Genomic DNA, 23,830 nt, shown 5'->3' on the forward strand with positions numbered 1-23,830 from the left:
CTCAGATAATGAAGCAGTCCGTGCCCGCATGCAGCAAGACCTGGACAACATCCAGATTTGGGCTGATAAATGGCAAGCAATATTCGCGCCAGAAAAGTGCCAGGCAATGACGATCACCGCCAAGAGAGAGTGTAGCCACCTCACCATGAAATTCAACGGCATTACCATCGCCGAATCCCCCACCATCAACATCCTGGATGTCATCATTGACCAGAAACGTAACTGGACCAGCCATAGAAATACTGCGGCTACAGGAACTGGCCAGAGGCTCGGCATTCTGCGCGAGTGACTCACCTCCTGACTCCTCAAAAACTTTCCACCATCAACACGGCACAAGTCAGGAGTACGATGGAATACTCTCCACTTGTTTGGATGAGTGCAGCTCCAACAACACTCAAGAAGCTCGACACCATCCACGACAAAGCAGCCCGCTTGATTGGCACCCAATCCACCCTCCGAAACATTGACTCCCTTCACCACCGGCGCACTGTGGCTGCAGTGTGTACCATCCACAGGATGCACTGCAGCAACGAGCCAAGGCTTCTTCGACAGCACCCCTCAAACCCGCGAACTCTACCATCTAGAAGGATAAGGGCAGCAGGCACATGAGAACAACATCACCTGCACGTTCCCCTCCAAGTCACACACCATCCCGACTGGGAACTTATCGCCGTTCCAGCATCGTCGCTGAGTCGAAATCCTGCAAATCCCTTCCTAACAGCACTGTGGGACAACCTTCAAAACACGGACTTCAGCGGTTCATGAAGGCAGCTCACCACCACCTTCTCGAGGGCAATTAGAGATGGGCAATAAAAGCTGGCCTCGCCAGCGACACCCACCTCCCATGAATGAATTTTTAAAAATCCGTAGAAATTCCCTTGCCCACTACATTAGTCACCTCTTCAAAAAATTCGATCAGTTTCATCAGGCAAATCCTTTACCCCTTACTAATCCACGCTGCCTCTCTCTGATCAGCTGGAATTTTTCACGGTGTTGAGATTCTCTATTCTTAATTGTAGACTCTAGTAAATTCCAGACAACTGATGCTGATAGCCCCTTTCCCGATGTAGTTTCATGATAAGCCTTCTCCCTATGTAGTTCCAATGTAGCCCCTCCCCCCACTTATGTAGTTCAAACGTAGTCCCTCTGACAATGTAATTCCGATGCAGCCACTGCCCTTATGTAATTCCACTGCAGCTCCTCTCCCTATGTAATTCCACTGCAGCTCCTCTCCCTATGTAGTTCCACTGTAGCTCCTCTCCCTATGTATTTCCACTGTTGCTCCTCTCCCTATGTAATTCCACTGTCATCCCTCTCCCTATGTAATCCCACTGTAGCCCCTCTCCTATGTATTTCCACTGTCGCTCCTCTCCCTATGTAATTCCACTGTAGCCCCTCTCCCTATGTAATTCCACTGTAGTCCCTCTCCCTATGTAGTTCCACAGTATCTCCTCTCCCTATGTAGTTCCACAGTAGCTCCTCTCCCCATGTAATTCCACTGTAGTCCCTCTCCCTATGTAGTTCCACAGTATCTCCTCTCCCTATGTAGTTCCACAGTAGCTCCTCTCCCTATGTAATTCCACTGTAGTCCCTCTCCCTATGTAGTTCCACAGTATCTCCTCTCCCTATGTATTTCCACTGTTGCTCCTCTCCCTATGAAAATCCACTGTTGTCCCTCTCCCTGTGTAGTTCCACAGTATCTCCTCTCACTATGTAGTTCCACAGTAGCTCCTCTCCCTATGTATTTCCACTGTTGCTCCTCTCCCTATGTAATTCCACAGTAGTCCCTCTCCCTATGTAGTTCCACAGTATCTCCTCTCCCTATGTAGTTCCACAGTAGCTCCTCTCCCTATGTAATTCCACTGTAGTCCCTCTCCCTATGTAGTTCCACAGTATCTCCTCTCCCTATGTATTTCCACTGTTGCTCCTCTCCCTATGTAATTCCACTGTAGTCCCTCTCCCTATGTCGTTCCACAGTATCTCCTCTCCCTATGTAGTTCCACAGTAGCTCCTCTCCCTATGTAATTCCACTGTAAAACCCTCCCCTTATGTATTTCCACTGTAGCCCCTCACCTTATGTAGTTCCACTGTATCCCCTCTCTCTATGTAGATCCACTGTAGCCCCTCTCCATATATATTTCACCTGTAGCCTCTCACCCTATGTAGTTCCTATGTACACCCTCTCCCTATATAGTTCAACTGTAACCCCTATCTCTGTGGAGTGCCACAGTTGCCCTTCGCCTCATGTAGTTCTGCTGTAAGCCCTCTCTTTGTGTAATTCCACTGTAGCCCCTCTCCAAATGTAGTTCCACTGTACACCTTCTCCATGTGTAGTTCCACTGTAGCCCCTCACCACATGTAGTTTCAGTGCAACCCCTCTTCCTGTGTAGTTCGTATGTAGCCTGAGCTGAAGACCTCCTCTTTAGTATCTCATTTTGCCTTCTGTTCCCAGCAGCATTTGCCTCTGGCACACGGGGCTAGGAAGCCCAATTACTGTTGTACAGCAGCCGATACATCCACAGGACTCTCTGACCTCTGACTGAAGCAGTGCTACAGCAGGGACAATGTTGCTCATCTGCGGGATGTATCTCAAGGACTTGCATTGAAACACGTCATTCGAACCTTTGATAGATCTCTCGTGACGAAGCATTTGGAACATTGTCTCCAGTTCTGGCCACTGGTGTTTCCAATGACGCAATGGACAATGTTGAGGAGGAGTCCAAGAATGATTCCAGGATTTAGGGCTCTAAGTTATGATGAGCAGGAACACAGGAGCTGAACTGATTGTCACTGAAAAGTAAAGACTGTATGGAACAGACTCCCAGACAAATTACCCGAGTATCTCCTTCAAAAAAAATCGAGTAAAGTTCGAGTGAGTTGATGAGGTAATGAAGGAAACAGGGATGTTACTGAGCTGCAGAGAGGTCGCAAAGCACCACCTATAGATGGGATGGCCAGGGATGATCGCTCATGGAGTTTTTTATATATAACAAGCAGAGGTCAGAGCTGATAACAACTTCCCCAAATGAGTAGATATACAGCAAGGGACTATCAATAGAATGGAACAGCGCCTCTGAGCCATCTCAACCCAGTATAGCACAGGAAGTACTGGATGTCCCAGTGCAGGACACCAAGTGAATGGAGGTCACCATCCCAAGGAATCCTCCTAACCCGCAGACCAGCTGATACATCTCATCCCAATGTCACAGTAGGAGGGCAAAACGTGAGGGTGTTGCAATCTGACGAGACTGTGAAAAGTTAAAACGGGAGGCGATGCTCAACAGGAGCTACTGGCGAGATTTTGTTGGCAGTCTGAGGTCATCTTTATTGAAAAGGGTGTAACATCACTGAGGGGCACTGAGAATTTGTAGCGTAAGTTTTCGAGCTCCATTTGTATATTTATAGGCAGCAGTAGCTTTTATTGTTTCCGCTCACTGTATTGCTTTCTCCTTAAAGCTGCTACATTGGCTCTGTAAAGGCCGAGGTTACATTTTCTTCTCGTCATGAAACAGTTTTCTTTAGAAATATGAAGGATTATAATACAGAATTTGAAGGCAAAGTTCTATTTAATTTTAAATCAATTTCTTGTTCAGTTACAGAATTTGGGCGGCTGCGTGTTACAAATGGCAAATCTGAGTTTGAACCACACCCTCAGAGCTGCTTTCGCTCCGTCGCTGAAACTTTGTCAAAAATGCACTTATATTTACACAGGTAAATGGGGTTTTGGCCGCACTTACGCTGAAGTTACGGTGGTGGAGCCGGAGTAGCGCCGAGGAAACTACAGGTTCACTCATGTTCATTCCATCTTTATGATTGCATGGCCGTCTCCTATTCTCTCTCCGACTCCTTTATCAATCGGTTCTCCTTTCATTCTTTCCCACTCCCCTTTATCACTCGGTTTTCATTTCATTCTATCTCTCCGTTATCCATCGGTTCTCCTCTTATTCTCTCTCTCCTCTTTATTCTTCTCGGCCTCTACTCCCATTCTCCCTCTCACTTTTATATGCCTGGTTCCCCTCTTTCATTCTCTCTATCAATTCTCTCTCTCCCCATTATCCTCCTGTACTCATCTCCTATTCTCCCTCTCCCCTTCATCCATCTAGTTCCCCTCTCGTCTTTCCTCTCTCCCCTTTATCCATCCCTCTCCCCTCTCTAATTCTCCACCTCCCTTTTATATGGCTGGTTCCCCTCTCTCATTCTCTCTTTCTCTCTCTCTCTCATCCTCCCGGTTCTCTTCTCTCAATCACTTTCTCTTCTTAATCCACCAATTCTCGCCTCTAATTCCGCCTCTCTCCTCCTCTATCCTCCAGTTTTCATTCTCCTTGGCTCTCTCCTTTATTACTGTCTTCCCTATCTCTCCCTCTCTCTGTTCCTTCCCGGTAGCAAATTTATTGAGAGTGTTCAGGACAGCTTTCTGCAACAATATCTCCTAGAACCAATTAGGGGGCAGGCCATATTAGATTTAATAATGAGCCATGACCCAGGTTTATTTAACTGCCTAATAATGTGTGAATATTTACGGAATAACGACCATAACATGATCGAGTTCAACGTTGTGTTTGAAAGGGAGAAACTCGTATCAGCTGCTAAGAGTCTAAATTTAGGTGAGGTCGACTTCAACGGGATGAGTCAGAGACTGTCCACAGTAAATTGGGTCAATCTGTTACGAGTAAAAGGACAGAAGATCAGTGGGAGGTGTTAAAAAGAATTTAACGTGATACAGAACTAGTTCATGCCTCGAAGGGGCAAGAGCTCTACTTGCCAAAAAGAAAAACAGCCATGGACGAAAAAAAAGGTAAGGGACAACATAAAACTAAAAGATAAAGCCTACAAAAATCCAAATATAGCATCGATCCTGGCGAATGGCAGAGATACAAAGAACAGCAAAGGGCGACAAAACAGATAGTAAGAGCTACAAAAAGGGAGCATGAATAGAAATTTGCAACAGATATCAAAACGAACACAATTTTTTTTTACAATTGTACAAGGAAAGAAAGGGTGATCAAGAGCAATTTGGGCCCCTTAAAAAACTGTTAATGATGATATTGTAATTGAAAATAAGGAAATCGCAGAAATGTTCAATATTTACTTTGCATCAGTATTTACAGTAGAGAAGAGGATCGCATGCCGGACGCTCCAAGGAAACTAATTGTGAATCAGGGACGGGACTTACTATAATTAACACAAACAAATTAACAGTAATGATGGAAATAATGGCACTAGGGAGTGATAAATCCCCAGAACCAGATGGTTTCCACAGAAGGGCTTTAAAGAAAGTAGTTGAGAATATTGCAGAAGCCCGAACTATTATCTTCCCAAGATTTCTCCATTCAGGAACTGTTCCTTTAGATTGGAAAGTTGCACATGCAACTCCGCTATTTAAAAAAGTTGAGAGAGGGAAACCAGGGAATTATAGACCAGTTAGCCGCACATCTGTTGTCGGGAAATTACTGGAGTCCATAATTAAGGATAGAGTGACTGAACACCTTGAGAATTTTCAGCTGACCAGGGAGAGCCAGCGTTGATTTGTAAAGGGCAGGTCATGCCTGACGAACCTGATTGAATTTTTTGAAGAGGTTACTAAAGCAGAGGACAGCGGAATATCTTTGATGTTGATTATATGGACTTCCAGAAGGCATTCGATAAAGTCGCTCATAAGAGACTATTAACTAAACTTGAAGCTCATGGAATTGAAGGCAAATTATTGACATAGTTAGGAAATTGGCTGAGCGGGACAAAAGACAGAGTAGGGAGAATGGCTCAAATTGGCAGGATGTGACTAGTGGTGTCCCACAGGGATCTGTTTTTGTGCCTCAACTTTTCGCTGCATTTATTAATGACTTAGATAAACGGGATAGAGATCCATATATCCAGGTTTGCCAATGACAAAAAGATAGGCAGCATTTTAGCAGTGCAGATGGAAACATAACATTCCAGAAAGATAGTAGTAGTCTAAGTGAATGGGCAAAACTGTGGCAAGAGGATTTCGTTTTTGGCATGTGTGAGGTCATCCACTTTGGAACTAAACAGGGTACATCAGTGTACTTTCTAAATGGTGAAAAGCTCGAAACAGTGGAGGTCCAAAGAAACTTAGGGGTCCATGCACATAGATCATTAAAATGTCTTGGACAGGTGCAGAAAATAATCAAAAAGTCTAATGGAATGCTGGCCTTTATATCGAGAGCAATAGAATACAAGGGGTTGAAATTATGCTACAGCTATAAAAAAACCCAGATTAGACCTCACCTGGAGTACTGTGTTCAGTTCTGGGCACCACACCTCAGGAAGTATATATTGGCCTTCGAGGGAGTGCAGCGCAGATTTGCTGGAATGAGTTCGGGCGAATGGTCTTCGACCTGAAACGTTAACACTTTTTCTTTCTCCACAGCTGTGGCCTAACTTGCTGAGCTTCTCCAGCACTTTTTGTTTCTATTTCAGATTTCCAGCTTTTGAAGTATTTTGCTTTTGATTTACTGGAATGATATCTGGACTCCAAGTGTTATATTACGAGGAGAGATTACACAAACTAGGTTGCCATTCCCTGGAATTTAGAAGAGTAAGGGGTGACCTAATCGAAGTTTTCAAGATATTAATGGGAACTGATAGGGTCGATAGAGAGAAACGATTTCCGCTGGGTGGGTTTGGGTTAGGGTTAGGGTTAGACATAGCCTAAAATTAAAGCCAAAACTTCCAGGAGTGAGATTAGGAAACACTTCTGCACGCAAAGGGTGGTGGAAGTTTGGAACTCTCTTCAACAAAGGCAGTAGATGGAAGCTCAATTGTTAATTTTATTTCTAAGATTGATTGATTTTTGTTAACCAAGAGTATTAAGGAATTTGGGGCGAAGGCGGTATAGGGAGTTAGGTTGCAGATCAGCCATGATCTCATTGAATGGCATAACAAGCTCCAGGGGCGAAATGGCCTACTCTTGTTCCCATGTTGCTTCAGTCTGTGCATTGCTACTTCTCAATCCAAGAATGAATTTTTTTCAATTGCTGAATTACCTGATATTTAGAGATCTTCTTACCACATAAATGAGAGTGACGATCGACAGGCTTCCGAAGCACAAAGAAGCATTGCCCCATCCTCCAGTTGGTGCTTTGTGAAACCAGGGATTTCCAAGCACTCCGACAGGGCACAGTTTGGAAACAGTTTTCCGGTTGGGAGAAAGTAACCCGAAGGCGGATAATTGAATATTTGCAGTTAGTTGTTGGCAAATAAGTTGATTTCCATGTTCATTTTAAAATAAAATAAAAATTCAACCGTCCGGGTCAAAGGCATCAGTGTTAGGTGCTCTGTGCTGATGATAATTTGAAATGTTGCTGACCTTGAAACAGTGCAGCGTTTGGGCCGTGCAATTACACGGAGCCCTGAGCAGATCCAGTTACGTTAATTAGCTGATCACTGAGGGCTTGCCGGTACCTTGTGAAACAATACAAACTCTGAGCTGGAAACACAATAAACTTTAATTAATTAGTCTCCCTTCTCTCGCCTCTCCACCAACAAATTTGATAGTAACACCTTAACACAATACTCAAAAGTGTTTGGAATCTCGGCTGTTCCCCATCGATTCGTTGTAACTCGAGTCAGATGAGAAATGAATAAAGACACTGCGCAACAAAGCGCCGAGAGTCAGCGGCCTATCACATCGTCCCGCTGGCAGTGAGCAGCATGGAGCAGTGACTGTCATCACCACATTGGGAAAAGGCAGTTACTGATCGGTGCAGCTGGTGAGACAGGTGGAGAAAATGAAACTGGTGAAGAGTGGGCGGCAGAGAAAGGCTGCTCACCAACCCGGCCGAGGTTGGGTCGATGATACCTCGGTTCGCAACAAAAGTTCTTCTGCTAGGTTTGTAAGCTGAGCATCTCTGGATCGAAGGGAGTAACTTCACTAAAACAACAGTCGCAGTGTAAGGCAAACACCGTCCCTGCCTTAAGATAAAGGCCCACAGTTTCGGCTCTCTGCATACTGACTTTATTTGATCACTTTTGGAATTAGGACCTTTCAGAAACTTTCGAATATTGTGTTAATGTGTTATTATCAAATTTGTTGGGGAAGAGGTGAGAGAAGGGAGACTAATTAATTCAAGTTTATTGTGTTTCCAGATCTGAGTTTGTATTGTTTCATACATTGTCGGACAAGCGGACTGCTTGAAACCGAGACAGGCTCACATCCAGACCCCTGGACAAAAACTACCTGGAAATTGCAGAGGTTCAACCAGGATCAAAGCAGTGCAGAGTGAGCTCAGAAAAGATAATGCAAACACAGCAGGAAAATAAGTATTTCAGCAGCTCCGACTCCAAGGAGGACAGCAAGAAACTAGAAAGTCGCTATCAGTTTTGCGGGCACACTTTGAGAATCACTGGGGACTCCAGCAATAACCTTGGGATACCAGCAATAATCTGGGAAGCTGTAAGTCCAATGTTTGGTGTAAATGCTTGGATCTGATAGAGAGAAACCAAACCCAGAGCCTCTTCCTTCCACTACAGCAACCGCCCCCACCCCCACCCCCACCCCCGCCATGTTGAGGAAGCCTTACTTGATGCATTGGTTTTGCAGACGACATGCATAAGAACATCGGAATTGCTAGAAGAAAGATTATTGTTCGCCGTCTCCTTTCCTGGTAGTCACATGATACAGTGAGAACCGAGTTGCAGACTAATAAATGCAACCAATCCCCATCAATTAGTCTCCATCAGACCCAGACATGAGGCGAGGAAAACCCTACAGTGGTGGATAGCTTTGGGAATCACAGGTCCAAAGTCAAATGTTCCTCCCAAACCTGCTCCACTCACCACATTTCATGTCTCCAGTTAATCATCCACTTGCCCACTCACTTCACCTGTCTATATCCATTAGCAGACTCTTTGTATCCTCCTCACAGTTCACTTTCCCACGTATCTTTGTATCGTCAGCAAACTTGGATACATTACACTCGGTCCTTTCTTCTAATTCATTAATATAGAGTGTAAAAAGCTGAGGCCCAAGCAGGGATGCTTGCGGCACCGCACTAGTTACAGCCTGACAACCTGAATATGACCCGTTTATCACGACTCTCTGTTTTCTGTCCGTTACCCAATCCTCCATCTATGCTAATATATAACCCCCAACCCCATGAACCCCATTTTACTCTTTTACTCTATCATAACGGTTCGTGAATTTGAACACATCTTTTAAATCTCATCTTAACCTTTTCTGGTCGAACAGAACAACCCCAGCTTCTCCAGTCTTCCCACTTAACTGAAGTCCTGCATCCCTGGTACCATTCTAGTAAATCTACACTGCACTGTCCCTAAAGACTTGACATTCTTCCTAAAGTTGTGCCCAGGATTAGACACAATACTCCAGCTGGGGCCTTACCAGTGATTTATAAAAGTTTAGCGTCATTCCTTCCTTTTGTATTCTGTGCCTATTTTTATGAATCAAGGGTCCCGTATGCTTTTTTAACAGCCTTCCCAACTTGTCTTGCCACCTTCAAATATTTGTGTACGTACACTCCGAGTTCTTTCTGTTCCTGTACCCGCTTCAAAATGGTAACATTTTGTTCATATTGCCTCTCCTTATTCTTCCAATCAAAATGTATCATTTCTCAGTTCTCTGCGTTAACTTTCATCTTCCATTTGTCTACCCATTTTGCTTGTGTGTCTGGTCTCCTGAAGTCTGTTCTGAGCCTTCACATTGTTTACTACATTTCCGAGTTTCGTATCATCTGCAAACTTTGTAATTATACCCTCTATACCCAAGTCCAGTTCATTAATATATAACAAAAAGATCAATGGTGCTCATACCGACCCCTGGGGAACACCATGGTATACTTCCCGCCAGCCTGAAAAATAACCGTTCACAACTACTCTCTGCTTTCTGTCTCTTTGCCAATTTCATATCCACGCTGCCCCTGTCCCGTTAATCCCATGGGCATCAATGTTGCTAACTCATCTATAACGTGGTACTTTGAAAATTCATGTAAACAAACATAACTGCACGAACACCATCAACCCTATTAATTACTTCATCAAATAACTCAATCAAGTTTATCAAACACGATTTGCCTTTAAGAAATCCGTGCTGACAGTAATTTATTAAAACATCTTTTTCGAAGTGACAATTAATTTTGACCCAGATTATTGTCTCTAAAAGTATCCCCACCACCGACGTTAGGCTGACTGGCCTGTAGTTACCAGATTTATCCTTCTCCCCTTTTTTGAACAGGAGTATAACATTTGCAACCGGTCAGTCCTCTGGCACCATCCCCATATCCAAGGAGGATTGAAAGATTGTGGCTATAACCTCTGCTATTTCCACCCTTACTTCCAACAACAACTTAGGATGCATCCCACCTGGACCGCGTCGCTTTTCTACTTTGAGTACTGCCAATCTTTTTAGTGCATCCTCCACTATCTCTTCCTTTATTGGGACATTGTCAGCATCCTCTTTTTTTTGTGAATGTAGATGCAAAGTATTCATTTCGTACCGCAGCCGTGACTCCACAATGAGTTCGTTCTTTTTGTCGCTAATTGGCCCCACCCCTCCTTTGACTATCCTTTTGCAATTTGTCTGTTTATAAAAGACTTTACTGTTCCCTTTTATTTTATCTGCCACCATTTTCTCGTACACTCTCTTCGCCCGTATTATTTCCTTTTTCAGTTCTCCTCTGCACTTTATGTATACTGCTTCATTTTCTAATGTATTATGGTCCTGACATTGGTCATAAGCCTCCTTTCTCTGTTTCGTTTTAGTCTCTATATTTTCAGTTATCCAGTGAGCTCCAGCTTTGGATGCCCTTCCTATCTCTCTCATCGGAATGTGTTTCGTTTGCGCCCGAACTAGCTTCTCCTTGAAGGCCTCCCCTTGCAAATTTACTGTTTTACAGCCAGTCTTTGTTTGTATTCAACATGGGCCGGATCGCTTTTCAACTCACTGAAATTACCCCTCAGCACCTTCACCTTTGATTGATCCCTGTCTCTTTCCATAACTGCTCTACACCTAATATATAACATCCATGGCAACATGTTCTGTCTTCATACCATCCATGGCACCATGTTCTGTCTTCATACCATCCATGGCACCATGTTCTGTCTTCATACCATCCATGGCACCATGTTCTGTCTTCATACCATCCATGGCACCATGTTCTGTCTTCATACCATCCATGGCACCATTAAATTGTTTTTACCCTCCACGCCACATTTACCGGTTTTGCCTCCTCCCTGACACAATGTAATGGGTTTATAACCTTGTTGTATCATGTTTTGGGTTTATACGTTCCAATTCACCATACCCTGGGATTATGCCATCCTCATCACCATGTACTCGGTTTATACCCTAGCTGCCACAAAGTACTAATTGAAGTATCTTCCTTGCAATCAATATGGGTTTGATACTCCAACAGCACCATGTATTATGTTCATACCCTCCCTGATCCCCTACACTGGGAATCCACCATTCTTGACACCCGACACTGGGTATCCACCATCCTTGATCCCCTACACTGGGAATCCACCATCCTTGACACCCGACACTGGGTATCCACTATCCTTGATCCCCTACACTGGGAATCCACCATTCTTGACACCCGACACTGGGTATCCACCATCCTTGATCCCCTACACTGGGTATCCACCATCCTTGACACCCTACACTGGGTATCCACTTTCCTTGATCCCCTACACTGGGAATCCACCATTCTTGACACCCGACACTGGGTATCCACCATCCTTGATCCCCTACACTGGGTATCCACCATCCTTGATCCCCTACACTGGGTATCCACCATCCTTGACACCCTACACTGGGTATCCACTTTCCTTCAACCCCTACACTGGGTATCCACCATCCTTGACACCCTACACTGGGTATCCACTTTCCTTCAACCCCGACACTGGGTATCCACCATCATTGATCCCCGACACTGGGTATCCACCATTCTTGGCACCCTATGCGGTACATACACCATTGTTAGCACCGTGCACGATGTATTATTTTTTTAAATTTATCCATGGCATGTGGGCGTCGCTGACAAGGCTAGAATTAATTGCCCATCCCTAATTGCCCTTGAGGATGCACAATCCTGAGCACAATGCGCGGTGTATCCACCATCTTTGATACCATTCCCGGTGTATACACCATCATTGACACCATGCGCAGGGTATACGCCTTCCTTGACACCATATATTGGGTTTATACCAATCACAACACGATGTTAAGATTTTTATATCTTCCTTGGAACTGAGCACGAGATTTATATCTTCCTTGGAATTACTTACTGGCTTGCTCCCTCCCTTGCACCCTCCCTTGTTCCCTACCTTGCACCTTCCCTTGCACCTATCCTTGCACCCTCCCTTGCTCCAACACTTGCACCCTCCCTTGCATCCTCCCCTGGAATTTATCTTGCTCACTCCCTTGCACCCTCCCTTGCAACATCCCTTGCAGCATGAACTTGGATTCAGAAAGTTGCAGGTGAACGAATTCTAACGTTAATACCATATTTTGTTTCAGGGCCTCGTTCTCTGCAGGTTCTTTGAGAAAGAGAATATCAGTTTTTCTGGGAAGAAGATGATTGAATTGAGGTCCGGCACTGGGATCGTGGGGATTCTTGCCATCCTGCTGGGTGAGTTAAAGGTTCCAAGCGATAGCACTTTGGATGTGTGAGAGAGCGCGATGAACTGTAATGGAGTAGGACGGCAATATAGTGAGAAGGACCATGACAGTGACTGGTCATTGGGTGATTAAACCCCCAGTTCTCTGCATGGTTTGTGAACGCTGCAGTCTGCTCTTCTTTTGAGGTCCTTACTGTTGACAGTTCTTCACCTCCAGTTTTGATCTGTTTGATAGAGAATGCTTTCAAAGCACAGGACCCTTACCTTAGGTAATAAGAATGATGCCTCAAAAAAGTCGCAGCTTTCTAGACTCAGCCGAACCACCTGCCATTTTGGAGCAAGTCCCTCCTCCCATCGGGGAGCGGGATCTCAATTGAACTGCTGTTGATCTGTGAAAATCCAGTGAACGTAAAATTCCAGTAAATGAAAAAGTGAAAAATTTGAACACGTTTCTCCTTGAGCTGATGAGCTGAGAACCAGGCACCTATCAGTAATGGCCTGGTTTTATTCAATGTAATATTTGCACAAAATCCTGAACATCTCGACTCTGATCAGATATTAAACGGGGAAGCTGGAGCTTTTGATCATGTTTTTGAGTCCTTGTGAGCTCCAGTCACGTGTCCAGCACCCAACTGATTGCCAAATTAAAACAGTAAGCATGCTTTAGAATAAAATAATGAAGCAGTCCGTGCCCGCATCCAGCACAATCTGGACAATATCCAGGTTTGGCTCTAATGTAGCAAGTAACATTCGCGCCAGACAAGAGCCAGGAAATGACCATCTCCAACAAGGCAGAGTCTCACCAACTCCCCTTGACATCAAACGCCATTACCATCGCCGAATCCCTCACCACCATCATCCTGGGGGTCACCATTGACCAGAAACATAACTGGACCAGCCACATAAATATTGTGGCTGCAAGAGCAGGTCGGAGGCCGTGTATTCTGCGGCTTTATCTGAGGAATTGCGAAAGGAAATAAACATTATGTCCTTATCATTTTCATTAGCGAACAGCCCCACTTGTGACCTTGTGATGGAGGGGTGGTCATTACTGTAGCAGCTGAAGATAGTTGGGGCTCGGTCACTGCCCTGCGATGTCCTGCGGCTGAGATGATTGGTCTCCAACAACCACTACCATATACCTTTGCTCCAGATATGACTCCAGCCACTGGAGAGTTTCCCCCCTGATTCCAATTGACGACAGTTTTACTCGGACTCCTTCGTGCCACACTCCGACAAATGCTGCCTTGATGTCAAGGGCAGTCAATCTCACCTCACCTCTGGAATTCAGGATTGTTTTCCATGTTTGGACCAAGGCTGTAATGAGGTCTGAAGCCGAGTGGTCCTGGCGGAAACCAAACTGAGCATCGGTGAGCAGGTTATTGGTGAGTTAGTGCCGCTTGATAGCACTCTCGACATCTTCCATCACTTTGGCGATGATTGAGAGTAGGCTGGTGATCTTATCGAATGAGGGAGCTCGAGGGGCCGTATGGCCTACTGCTGCTCCTTTTTCTTTTATTTTTATGTTCCTATGTGCTGGGCTGCGCTCTTGTTGAGGATGAGAATGTTCACCGAGCCTCCTTCTCCTGTTGGTTGCTTAATTTGCGACCACCATTCGCGACTGGATGTGACCGGATTTCAGAGCTTTAACCTGATTGTTTGGTTTGGGGATTGCTGAACTCTGTGCACAGCATGGTGCTCTCACTGTTTATAATGCATGGTGCTGTCACTTTTAATATTGCATGGTGCTCTCACTGTTTATAACGCATGGAAGAGGCTTAGAATGATCATCCACTTGGCACTTCTGGCTGCAGATTGTTGCAAGCGCATCAAACTTTTTTTTGCACTCAGGGAATCAAGGGATATGGGAATCGCTGTTTATAATGCATGGTGCTCTTACTGTTCATAATGCATGGTGCTCTCACTTTTTATAATGCATGGTACTTTCATTGTTTGTCATGCATGGTGCTCTCACTGTTTATAATGCATGTTGCTCTCACTGTTTATAATGCATGGTGCTCTCACTGTTTATAATGCAGAGTGCTCTAACTGTTTATAATGCATGGTAATCCTTTGCTGTAGCTGCACCAAATTGGCATCCGATTTTCAGATATGCCTGGTGCCGCTCTAGGCATGCTCTTCTACATTCCTCATTGAAACAGATTTGGTCACCTAGCTTGATGGTGATGGAGAAGAGAGGGATATGTCGGGCCCTGCGGTGACAAGATTGTTGTGGCATTCCATTATGCTGCTGCTTTGGGCCCACGGCGCCTCATGAGTGCCCGGTTTTGATTTGTTATTAATCTATCCCACTCAGCATGGTGGTAGTGTCACACGACACGATGGAGGGTTTCATCAGTGTAAGGACAGGTCTGATTCTCAGGGTATGTCAGACCGTTGCTTGACTTGATTGTGAGGCAGCTCTCCCGAATTTGACAACAGTCCCCAATTGATAGCGAGGAGGACCTTGCAAGGTCAACTGGGCTGGGTGTGCCTTTTTCTGTCCCAATTCGATGCCTGGGTCGCAGCTTTATCCTTATTTTGATACCGCGGCGTGTCTCACGGCCGCACGAGAGGGCAGTAAAGCATCAACCACATTGGTGTGAGACTGGAGTCACACACAGGCCAGATTGGTTAAGGACGGCAGGTCTAAAGGACATCAGTGAACCTATTGGGTTTTTGCGACAATCGGATAGTTTCATGGTCACTTTGGGGCGGATATTGACTTCGAGCGGCACTTCGAAACGTGTGATAGCTAAAAATAAAAACCGGGAGTAATGTTCAACGGGCGACAAACTCGTTGTCACCGGTTTACGCTCTGGCAGAAAGTCAATATCGCCCCTTTTACTGATACCAGCTTTTTATGTTAAAACTTTTGAATTGAAATCAAATTCTCAAACTACCGTGGTTGGATTTGAAATCAAGTTGTATGAATTTTTAAGTCTGCAGTTTTGGATGACTTATCGAGTGAAATAACCGCTGTGCCAATGGAATCGCGTAGCGATGTTGTGACACTGCACAAGTTCATCATTATATTTAACAGCCTTTGCTGTGTTAATCTGCTTTGCCCCGAATCCCTTTTGCCCACATTTACCATTTACAGGATTTTGTCACAGGGAAGCAATAAGTGAAGATACGTCATTGCTCTTTTACATTCTTCTGGCAGGTGGAGATGTGACCTTGACAGACAAACCGGAAGTGCTGAATCAAATAGAACGAAACGTGGCCAACAATGTCCCCTCTTCAATTATCCAGCGGTCAAAAGTCTCTGCTCTCTCGTGGGGTGAAAACCATGATCAGTTTCCGTCAGACTACGATATCATCCTGGGATCCGATATCGTCTACAAGAAACGTGAATTCCACTTACTGCAAAAGAACCTACAACATCTGAGCAACCAAAACACTATTATTTACATCTGCTCGAAAATGCGTGAGCACATGGGAGCCATGAATTTTCACGAGCAGATCATTGCACAGCATTTTAACTCCGAAATTGTTCACAGTATCCCAGAAAAAGGAATCAACCTGTACAAAGTGACCAAAAAAGTTACTGGCGCTTATTAAGGAGGCAATTCCAGAGAATAGGGTGGAGGCAGTTAAAGGTCTCATAATGGGAAGAAGCGAGGGGGAGAAGGGCACAACAGGCAAGAGTCAGAGTACTGAATGATGTAGGAGGAGGTTGCAGAGATAGAGGGATTGCGATTTCCATTTACTCTAACACCATAACCCTGACACCCTAACCGAAACCCTAACCCTAAACCTGAAACCCTAACCCTAATCCCAACGTTATAGTCCGAGCCAATCCCTCACCCGAGCCCTAGTCCGAACCCTAACCAAAACGCGAATCCTATTAATGCCACTGTAATCTGACTAGAGTATTGTTGGCAGGGAGGGTTAGAGTTTAGGGTTAGGAACCCTCTATAGAGTCAGCTTCACCCTGTATCTAACTTCAGTCTAGCACTGCAGAACACATTACAAGACCTACACTTTTCCCCTCCTGAAGTGTTGCTCTCCCACTACATTCACGTTTGTGTGATGATTGCATCAACGGAAGCTCGTTTAAATTGACCCAGTTGAAGACTGCCGTAATGTTGTGCAGCAGAGAATATATTACGAGATCAATACTTCGGCCCTCCCTCCCTAACAGCTTAGTGGGATACACGGACTGCAGCCGTTCAAGAAAAAGGCTCACCACCACTTTCTCAAGGGCAACTAGGGAGGGGCAACAGATTCTGACCTTGTCAGCGACGCCCACACCCTGATAATGAATATATAAAAAAAGAAAACTTGTGAAGTTCTCTAGTTCGAATTATTCCCTTTGCCGCATTTTGCAGTGAACTTAAATATATAAAGAACAAACACATTTACAAAAAGATTCATTAATGGGGACTTAGCTCAGTTTTAGCAGGGTACCAGGAAGACACACGTAACTGATGTTGACCGGAAGTCACCGGTTAACGGTTTTGGCTTAGGACAAAGAGGAAGAGTCAATTCTCTCTTAATTCTCAATTTGCTTTATTAACGTTATTAGATCATGTACATACCACTTATACGTCTAGTTAGATATAGGCATGTAGTTTACAGCAGGTTATACAGGTTTATACTCAAACTAGGATTTTAACGCACACCCACTAAGTTTTTCTATTAATACTCCCCGAGTATTAGGCTTTAAACGCACACCCACTAGACTTTTCTCACAACACTCCCTGAGTGTCACAGAATAGAAAGGATATTATATTACCCGGAAAGGAGAGACACTGCTGGCCAGGCAATTCTCCCTCTCACTCCCGACGTCGTATCCACGTCCCTGACGCAGTCTTTACGTCCCTGACGTAAGGTTCCCACTTCCACGAGGGCTGGTCTCCAGAGTCTCCCTCACAAACAAAGTCACAAACACACACTAACAAACACACACACACACACACACACACATACACACTCTCTCTCTCTCTCTCTCTCGCTCACAAACGAACAAAGACACACACACTGGGACCAAACCAGCAATTCTTCAGTTTTATTCCCCATGTCTGTCTTTTCGAATGATGCTGTCTTCTCCGGTTGGCTCAAACTTGCTGCAGTGATCGATATCATCCCCTGATTGGCTCTGTTCCAAGGGCCGAGGCAGCATCACCGTTCCTTTGTCTCTCTCAGAAGCGGAACGAATTCAAACCGTTTCTGGCCAGTTCAGAGCAGTGACTGAACTCCAGGTCACCTCAGTTCAAAACGTCAGTTCCTCAGTTCAAAAGGTTAGTGCCTTTGTTAGCACTTCGAATTAACCTCAATAGGTTTCTGCAGCCTCTGGCCAACATCTCCCCCCTTTTGATCCAAAGATGCCTATCTTAGGATCATTATTCTCCCGTTCTGTGTACCACTCCTGAGGCCGTCATTGTCCCCCAATGGGCATGTTACATCCGCGACATCATATGATTATAGAAAAAAAATATATAAATGGTTATAGAAAAAATACAAACAGAAACATATAAAATATACTTCACAAACTGTCCTTATGTGGATAATCGCTTCTTCTGTTTCATTATAGCACTAACACTCAATTGTTGCAAAATTTCATTGTTCCACCTTCTAAGCTGATATACGTTGAATATGACAAGTATTAATGCACATAAAATCACAATTACAGCAGCATGTGATGAAATCCTGACTCATGGATGTATTTGAACATTAGATCCCCAATTACAAAACGTATTCCAGAACCCGGGGTCCCGTATCAGTTCATCTGCTTTATCAGCATGCGTTTTAATTATTTCAGTGTGTTTAGTCCATTGTTGAATTATCTCATTGGCTTCCTCCGCTATTTGCATCCAATCTGCAGTCAGGTGCGGAATGGGTGGTAGTTCGGTAGGAACATATTTCCACAGACCTTGGTCTATATCGGTACGTTGGACTGTGAGGTTTTCGTTTTTTACCATCCTCATTATTGGCTTAGGCAGAACTTGTCCACCGACAACCAGGTCTGAGGTCACATTGTTGATGGCCACATTGTGTCCTTCCAGAGGGCACTGTTTCCATCCTTTGTTATAGCTCATAGCCGCTGTGGCTATGTAATACGTTTGTCCCACAAGGGCGTATTGTAAAAAGGACTGGTTGTTGACTCGCAAAATGGACAATGAACAATTTTCATAAGTACTGAACCCACAATTAGTAAGTCTCTGTCTCGTTATCTCTTCTGGACAGGCCCAGTGATTCCCTCCTTGGTGACACTTTGACAAAGCTACCCCTTTCTCAGCACCGTCCATTACAATAGCATGAGATGGTGGATTGCTCAAAGATATCCAAGTAACCTCATGATACTTGCCCACGTTATGAACTATTTTTAACGGATAGGTCAAATTGCCTCCATGCCGGGGAATATGAAACACCGCCCCAACGTAATATTTCCCTTTATCCTCAGGACACGTACCTAACACCTTATTAGCTAAGGTTAAACTTCTGAGGTGGCATCGAGGTGTTTCTTCTCCGACCCATTTCTCTAACTGTTCATCCTAATTATCCAGGGTTCCGTATGTGTGTCATCAGCGGGGTCAAACTGATCTGGTGCCTTCCTCGACTCCTCAGTGCCATGCGACACTGATGTTCTCAGCCATCGGTTCCTAACCTCCCGCTGTAAATTATCCCTGTCTAAGTCTGTACCATAGACCCCCTGAAACACCGCCCAAATGCGGGCCGAAAATACAGTGGGGTGTTCACCTTTCCTTTGATCGCATCTCATCAGCGCCTCCACTGGATCCCCTCAGTTATCGCCCATGACAGATAATACCTGGTCCTTTAAGGCTTCATTTGTGCCTCTACCAAGTTTTTGTTCCTCCGGTAGGGCGGAGTGTATATGTGGGTGTCGGCACATTAGGATTAATTTCCTTTCCTCAGCACCATCTAAGCCGTGTATCGCTCTCTGTTGCCTGACCGCGAGGAACAACTCCCGAGGATCATCCCCAGGCGCACACGTTCCAATATCTTTCGCAATAACCCTCAGTTCCTGCACCCCAAGTGGGGTGGAATATGTCATATCCTGGCCATCTTGCCCCATCTGTGCTCTAGTGGTTACAAGGGGGGCCATTGGGGCTGTCGTTTTTTTCTGCTCTGGAGCATATGCTGGCGGTGGGTCCCCAAGTTGAGGTTCCCTCTCACCGCTGCTGTATCCATCCGCCTTCTCTGCTAAATCATCCCAATCTGCATCCCCTAAACCACTTTCTTCACCTCTCCCGGGTGCAAAAGCACACAATATGCCCCTCTGTGCAGCTAGCTGATCTTGCAGCCTCCCTATCACTTTCTGACACGTTGTGTGATCGCCAGTACTACTCCTCTTCTCCTGAGCTGATCTGTGAATCACATTCATAGCAGTTTTTAAATCACCACATTTTAGTTTCCATCTCTCCACCTCAGCTTTCGCTGCTTGGGCTTCTCCCTCTCTCTTACTCTTTTCATTCGTCAATTTTTCGCACTGTAACTGATATTGGTTCATGTGCATCAAATCTGCACTTCTCTGTCCCTGTAGATCAGTTACCTTCTCACTCAGGGGAGCTATCTCCTCACGGAGTTTTTAATTATCTTCCCCTAATTCGTCTTGGATTTTCTGAGTCTCTTCTTTCTCTCTCCTAGCCTGCTGTCGGCATTCTATCCATTCCTCAAGTCAACATCCGATCGCTACGGACTTTTGTATCTTCTTAAATTTCCTATCTGACATCTTTGTTTGCGCAATTTTCCAAAGGACCTCCCCAACAGGCGTTCCCTTGTCTCCAATGTGACCCGCATACTCCCCGTATTGCGGCCACTTCCCTATTACATATTTTTGAAGGAGTCCCTTCCAATCAAAACAGTCCAAGTCCCCAGGGCTTGGTGATTGCCCTTTATTCGTCATCTTACGTTATTAACTATGAATTAACCCAAACTCCTATTCTCTGTTTACTTTGCCAAATTCGGTTCGCCTCGAGGCTCCCACTGACGCAACGGAGAGATTTATCCTCGAGCCCACCCAGGGACGCCAAAGATGTTGACCGGAAATCACCGGTTAACGGTTTTGGCTTAGTACACAGAGGAAGAGTCAATTCTCTCTTAATTCTCAATTCGCTTTATTAACGTTATTAGATCATGTACATACCGCTTATACGTCTAGTTAGATATAGGCATGCAGTTAACAGCAGGTTATACAGTTTTGTACTCAAACTAGGATTTAAACGCACACCCACTAGCTGACTAACACTCCCTGAGTATTAGGATCTAAACGCACACCCACTCGATTTTTCTGACGAACCGTCCCCGAGTGGTCACAGAATAGAAAGGATATTATATTACCCGGAAAGGAGAGGCACTGCTGGCCAGGCAATTCTCTCTCTCACTCCCGACGTCGTCTCTACGTCCCTGACGTAGGATTCCCACTTCCACGAGGGTCAGTCTCCGGAATCTCCCTCAAAAACACACACTGGGACCAAGCCAGCAATTCTTCAGTTTTATTCCCATGTCTGTCTTTTCGAATGATGCTGTCTTCTCTGGTTGGCTCAAAGTTGCTGGAGTTATCGATGTCATCCCCTGATTGGCTCTGTTCCAAGGGCCGAGGGAGCATCACCTCATACTCCTTTTCGAAATAAGGACTGGTGTCTCATCACAGTTCCTTTGTCCCTGTAAGAAGCGGAACGAATTCAAACCGGTTCTGGCCAGTTCAGACCAGTGACTGAACTCCAGGTCACCTCAGTTCAAAAGGTCAGTGTCTTTGTTAGCAATTCGAATTAACCTCAATATGTTTCTGCAGCCTCTGGCCAACATAAGTGAGGATTTTGCTACCAAACTCCACAGCCGAATAGCCAACTGCTCAATAGGCTTTGCAACCGGCCGCGAGAGCAAGCTGGGTAGATCAGCATTGCGGTTTCACTGGGAATCGGCCGGGACGGGCTCGTCACCGTTTAATCTCTCCCGCGCGCCAGCCAAACTCTAACTTTGTGTGCGATTAACCGGAATGCAAAGCAAAGCTTCAGCTCCATAAAAGTTTCTACCCTTCCCCCCAAGGACAGGACATACCTGGGCAATTTTCCACATTGTCGGGTAGATGCCAGTGTTGTAGCTGTGCTGGAACAGTTTGGCCAGAGGCGCAGCTAGTTCTGGAGCACAAGACTTCAGCACGAGAGCCGGGATGTTGTCGGGGCCCATATCCTTTGCTGTATTCTGTGCACTCAGCCATTTCTTGATATCACATGTAGTTAATCGAATTGGCTGAAGACTGGCTTCTGTGACGTTAGGGATACTGGGAGGTATCCGAGATGGATCATCTACTCGGCCCTTCTGGCTGAAGATGGTTGCAAACGCTTCAGCCTTGTCCTTTGCACTCACGTGCTGGACTCCGCCATCATTGAGGCTGTCTGATGCTTTGCAGGAGTTGTGTGAGTCTGAATTGGAGCTGTCTGCATCTGTGTAGGAATTATCTGGTTCTATGTAGAAGCTGTTTAAGTCTGTGTATGAACTGTCTGGTTCTGTGTGTCGCTGTCTGGGTCTGCGTAGGAGTTCCATCTGTCTGTGTGGACCCTGCCTGGGACTGTGTAGCAGTTCCCCGTTTCTGTGCAGCGGCTTTTCGGGCCTGCATATGATATATATGCCTGGGTTGGTGTTGCCTGCCTCTGTGCAGGAACTGTCTGCATCTGTATATGAGCTGTCTGGGTCTGTGTAGTTACTGTCTGTGACTGGGTAGCAGCTGTATGGGACATTGTAGGTTCTCCCTGAAGCTGTTTAGGATCTGTGTTGTTCTCGTTCGGAGCTGCTGTCTGTGTCTGTGTTGGAATTCCATAGTCCTGTGCAGGAGCTGTCTGGATCGGAGTGGGTGTTCCATAGTTCTGTGTAGGTGATGTCTGGGTCTGTGTCGGTACAGTCTGGTTTTGGCGTGGAGCAGTCTGGGCCTGTTTAACCGCTCATTGATCGGTATACGAGCTGTCTGTGTCTGTGTTGGAGCTTTCTGCATCAGTGCATCAATTATCTGGGTCTGTGTTGGAAATATTTGGGTCTGTGAAAATGCGGTCTGTGCATGTGCAGGTGCTGCCTGGATCGGTGCAGGTGCTGTCTGGGTCCGTGTAGGAGCTGGCTGGTTCTGTGTTGGAGCTGTCTGCTTCAATGTAGGAACTGTCTGGGCCTGTGTCGGAAGTGTCTGGGACTTTGTAAGAGCTCCATTGGTCTGCGTGTGACCTGCCTGGGTCTGTGTCGGAGTTCACTGGGTCTGTGTATCACCTGTTCGGGTCTACGTAATATCTGTCTGACTGGGTTGGCGCTGTGTGCGTCTGTGGAGGAACTGTCTGGATCTGTACATGAGCTGTTCCATTCTGTGTAGTTGCTGTCTGTGTCTGTGTAGGAGCAGTCTTGGTCTTTGTAGGTGTTCCCTGAACCGGTGTAGGATCTGTGTAGGTCTTGTTACGAGCCGTCTGGATCGGTGTGGGTGTTCCATAGGTCTGTGTAGGTTTTACCTCGTTCTGTGTAGTTGCTGAATGGGTCTGTGAGGGAGTTGACTGGGTCTTGCGAGGAGCTCTGGGTATGTTTAACTGCTCAATGGTCTGTGTATGATCTGTCTATGTCAGTGTGGGAACTTTTTGCGTTCGTGCAGGCATTATCTGGCTCTGTATAAGAGATGTTTGTTTCTTTGTAAGTGCTATCTGGGTCTGTGCTGGTGCTGCCTGGGTCTTTGCAGGTGCTGCTTGGTTCTGTGCAATTGCTGCTTGGGTCTGTGCAGTTGCTGCCTGGGTGTTTGCAGGTGCTGCCTGGGTGTTTGCAGGTGCTGCCTGGGTCTGTGCAGATGCTGCCTGGTTCTGTGCAGGTGCTGCCTGGGTGTTTGCAGGTGCTGCCTGGGTCTGTGCAGATGCTGCCTGGTTCTGTGCAAGTGCTGCCTGTGTCTTTGCAGGTGCTGCCTGGTTCTGTGCAGATGATGCCTGGGTCTGTGCAGGTGATGCCTGGGTCTGTGCAGATGATGCCTGGATCTGTGCAGGTGCTGCCTGGGTCTGTGCAGGTGCTGCCTTTGTCTGTGCACGAACTGACTGGGTCTGTGTAGGAGCTTTCGGCGTCTGTGTGGGAACTTTCTGGGACTGTTTTGGAGCTGTGTGGTTCTGTGGATGAGCTGTCTCTGTCTGGGTTGCGTCTGCCAGGGTCTGTGAATGAGCTTTCTGGGTCGGGATAACAGCTGTCTGTCTCTGTGTAGGAGGGGCCTGGCTCTGTTTATGAGCCATCTGGTTCTGTGAAGGAGCTGTCTGGG

At 45.7% G+C, this 23,830-nt stretch overlaps 1 protein-coding gene across 1 annotated transcript; it reads left to right on the forward strand.

Moving 5' to 3' along the window:
• Window positions 1-8,257: 8,257 nt before the first annotated feature.
• Window positions 8,258-16,161, forward strand: LOC137312515 (EEF1A lysine methyltransferase 3-like). The gene is made up of 3 exons (XM_067979053.1): window positions 8,258-8,413; window positions 12,497-12,608; window positions 15,764-16,161. The coding sequence occupies exons 1-3, from the start codon at window positions 8,258-8,260 to the stop codon at window positions 16,159-16,161; spliced, it is 666 nt and encodes a 221-aa protein (XP_067835154.1).
• Window positions 16,162-23,830: the final 7,669 nt, after the last annotated feature.

Source organism: Heptranchias perlo, unplaced genomic scaffold (genome assembly GCF_035084215.1).
Source record: "Heptranchias perlo isolate sHepPer1 unplaced genomic scaffold, sHepPer1.hap1 HAP1_SCAFFOLD_43, whole genome shotgun sequence".
Lineage (NCBI taxonomy): Eukaryota > Metazoa > Chordata > Chondrichthyes > Hexanchiformes > Hexanchidae > Heptranchias > Heptranchias perlo.

Coding starts and splice junctions, on each gene's coding strand:
- LOC137312515 (XM_067979053.1), top strand. CDS start 8,258: ATGCAAACACAGCAGGAAAATAAGTATTTCAGCAGCTCCGACTCCAAG. Junction 8,414..12,496: donor CAGCAATAATCTGGGAAGCT/GTAAGTCCAATG, acceptor ATTTTGTTTCAG/GGCCTCGTTCTCTGCAGGTT. Junction 12,609..15,763: donor GATTCTTGCCATCCTGCTGG/GTGAGTTAAAGG, acceptor TTCTTCTGGCAG/GTGGAGATGTGACCTTGACA.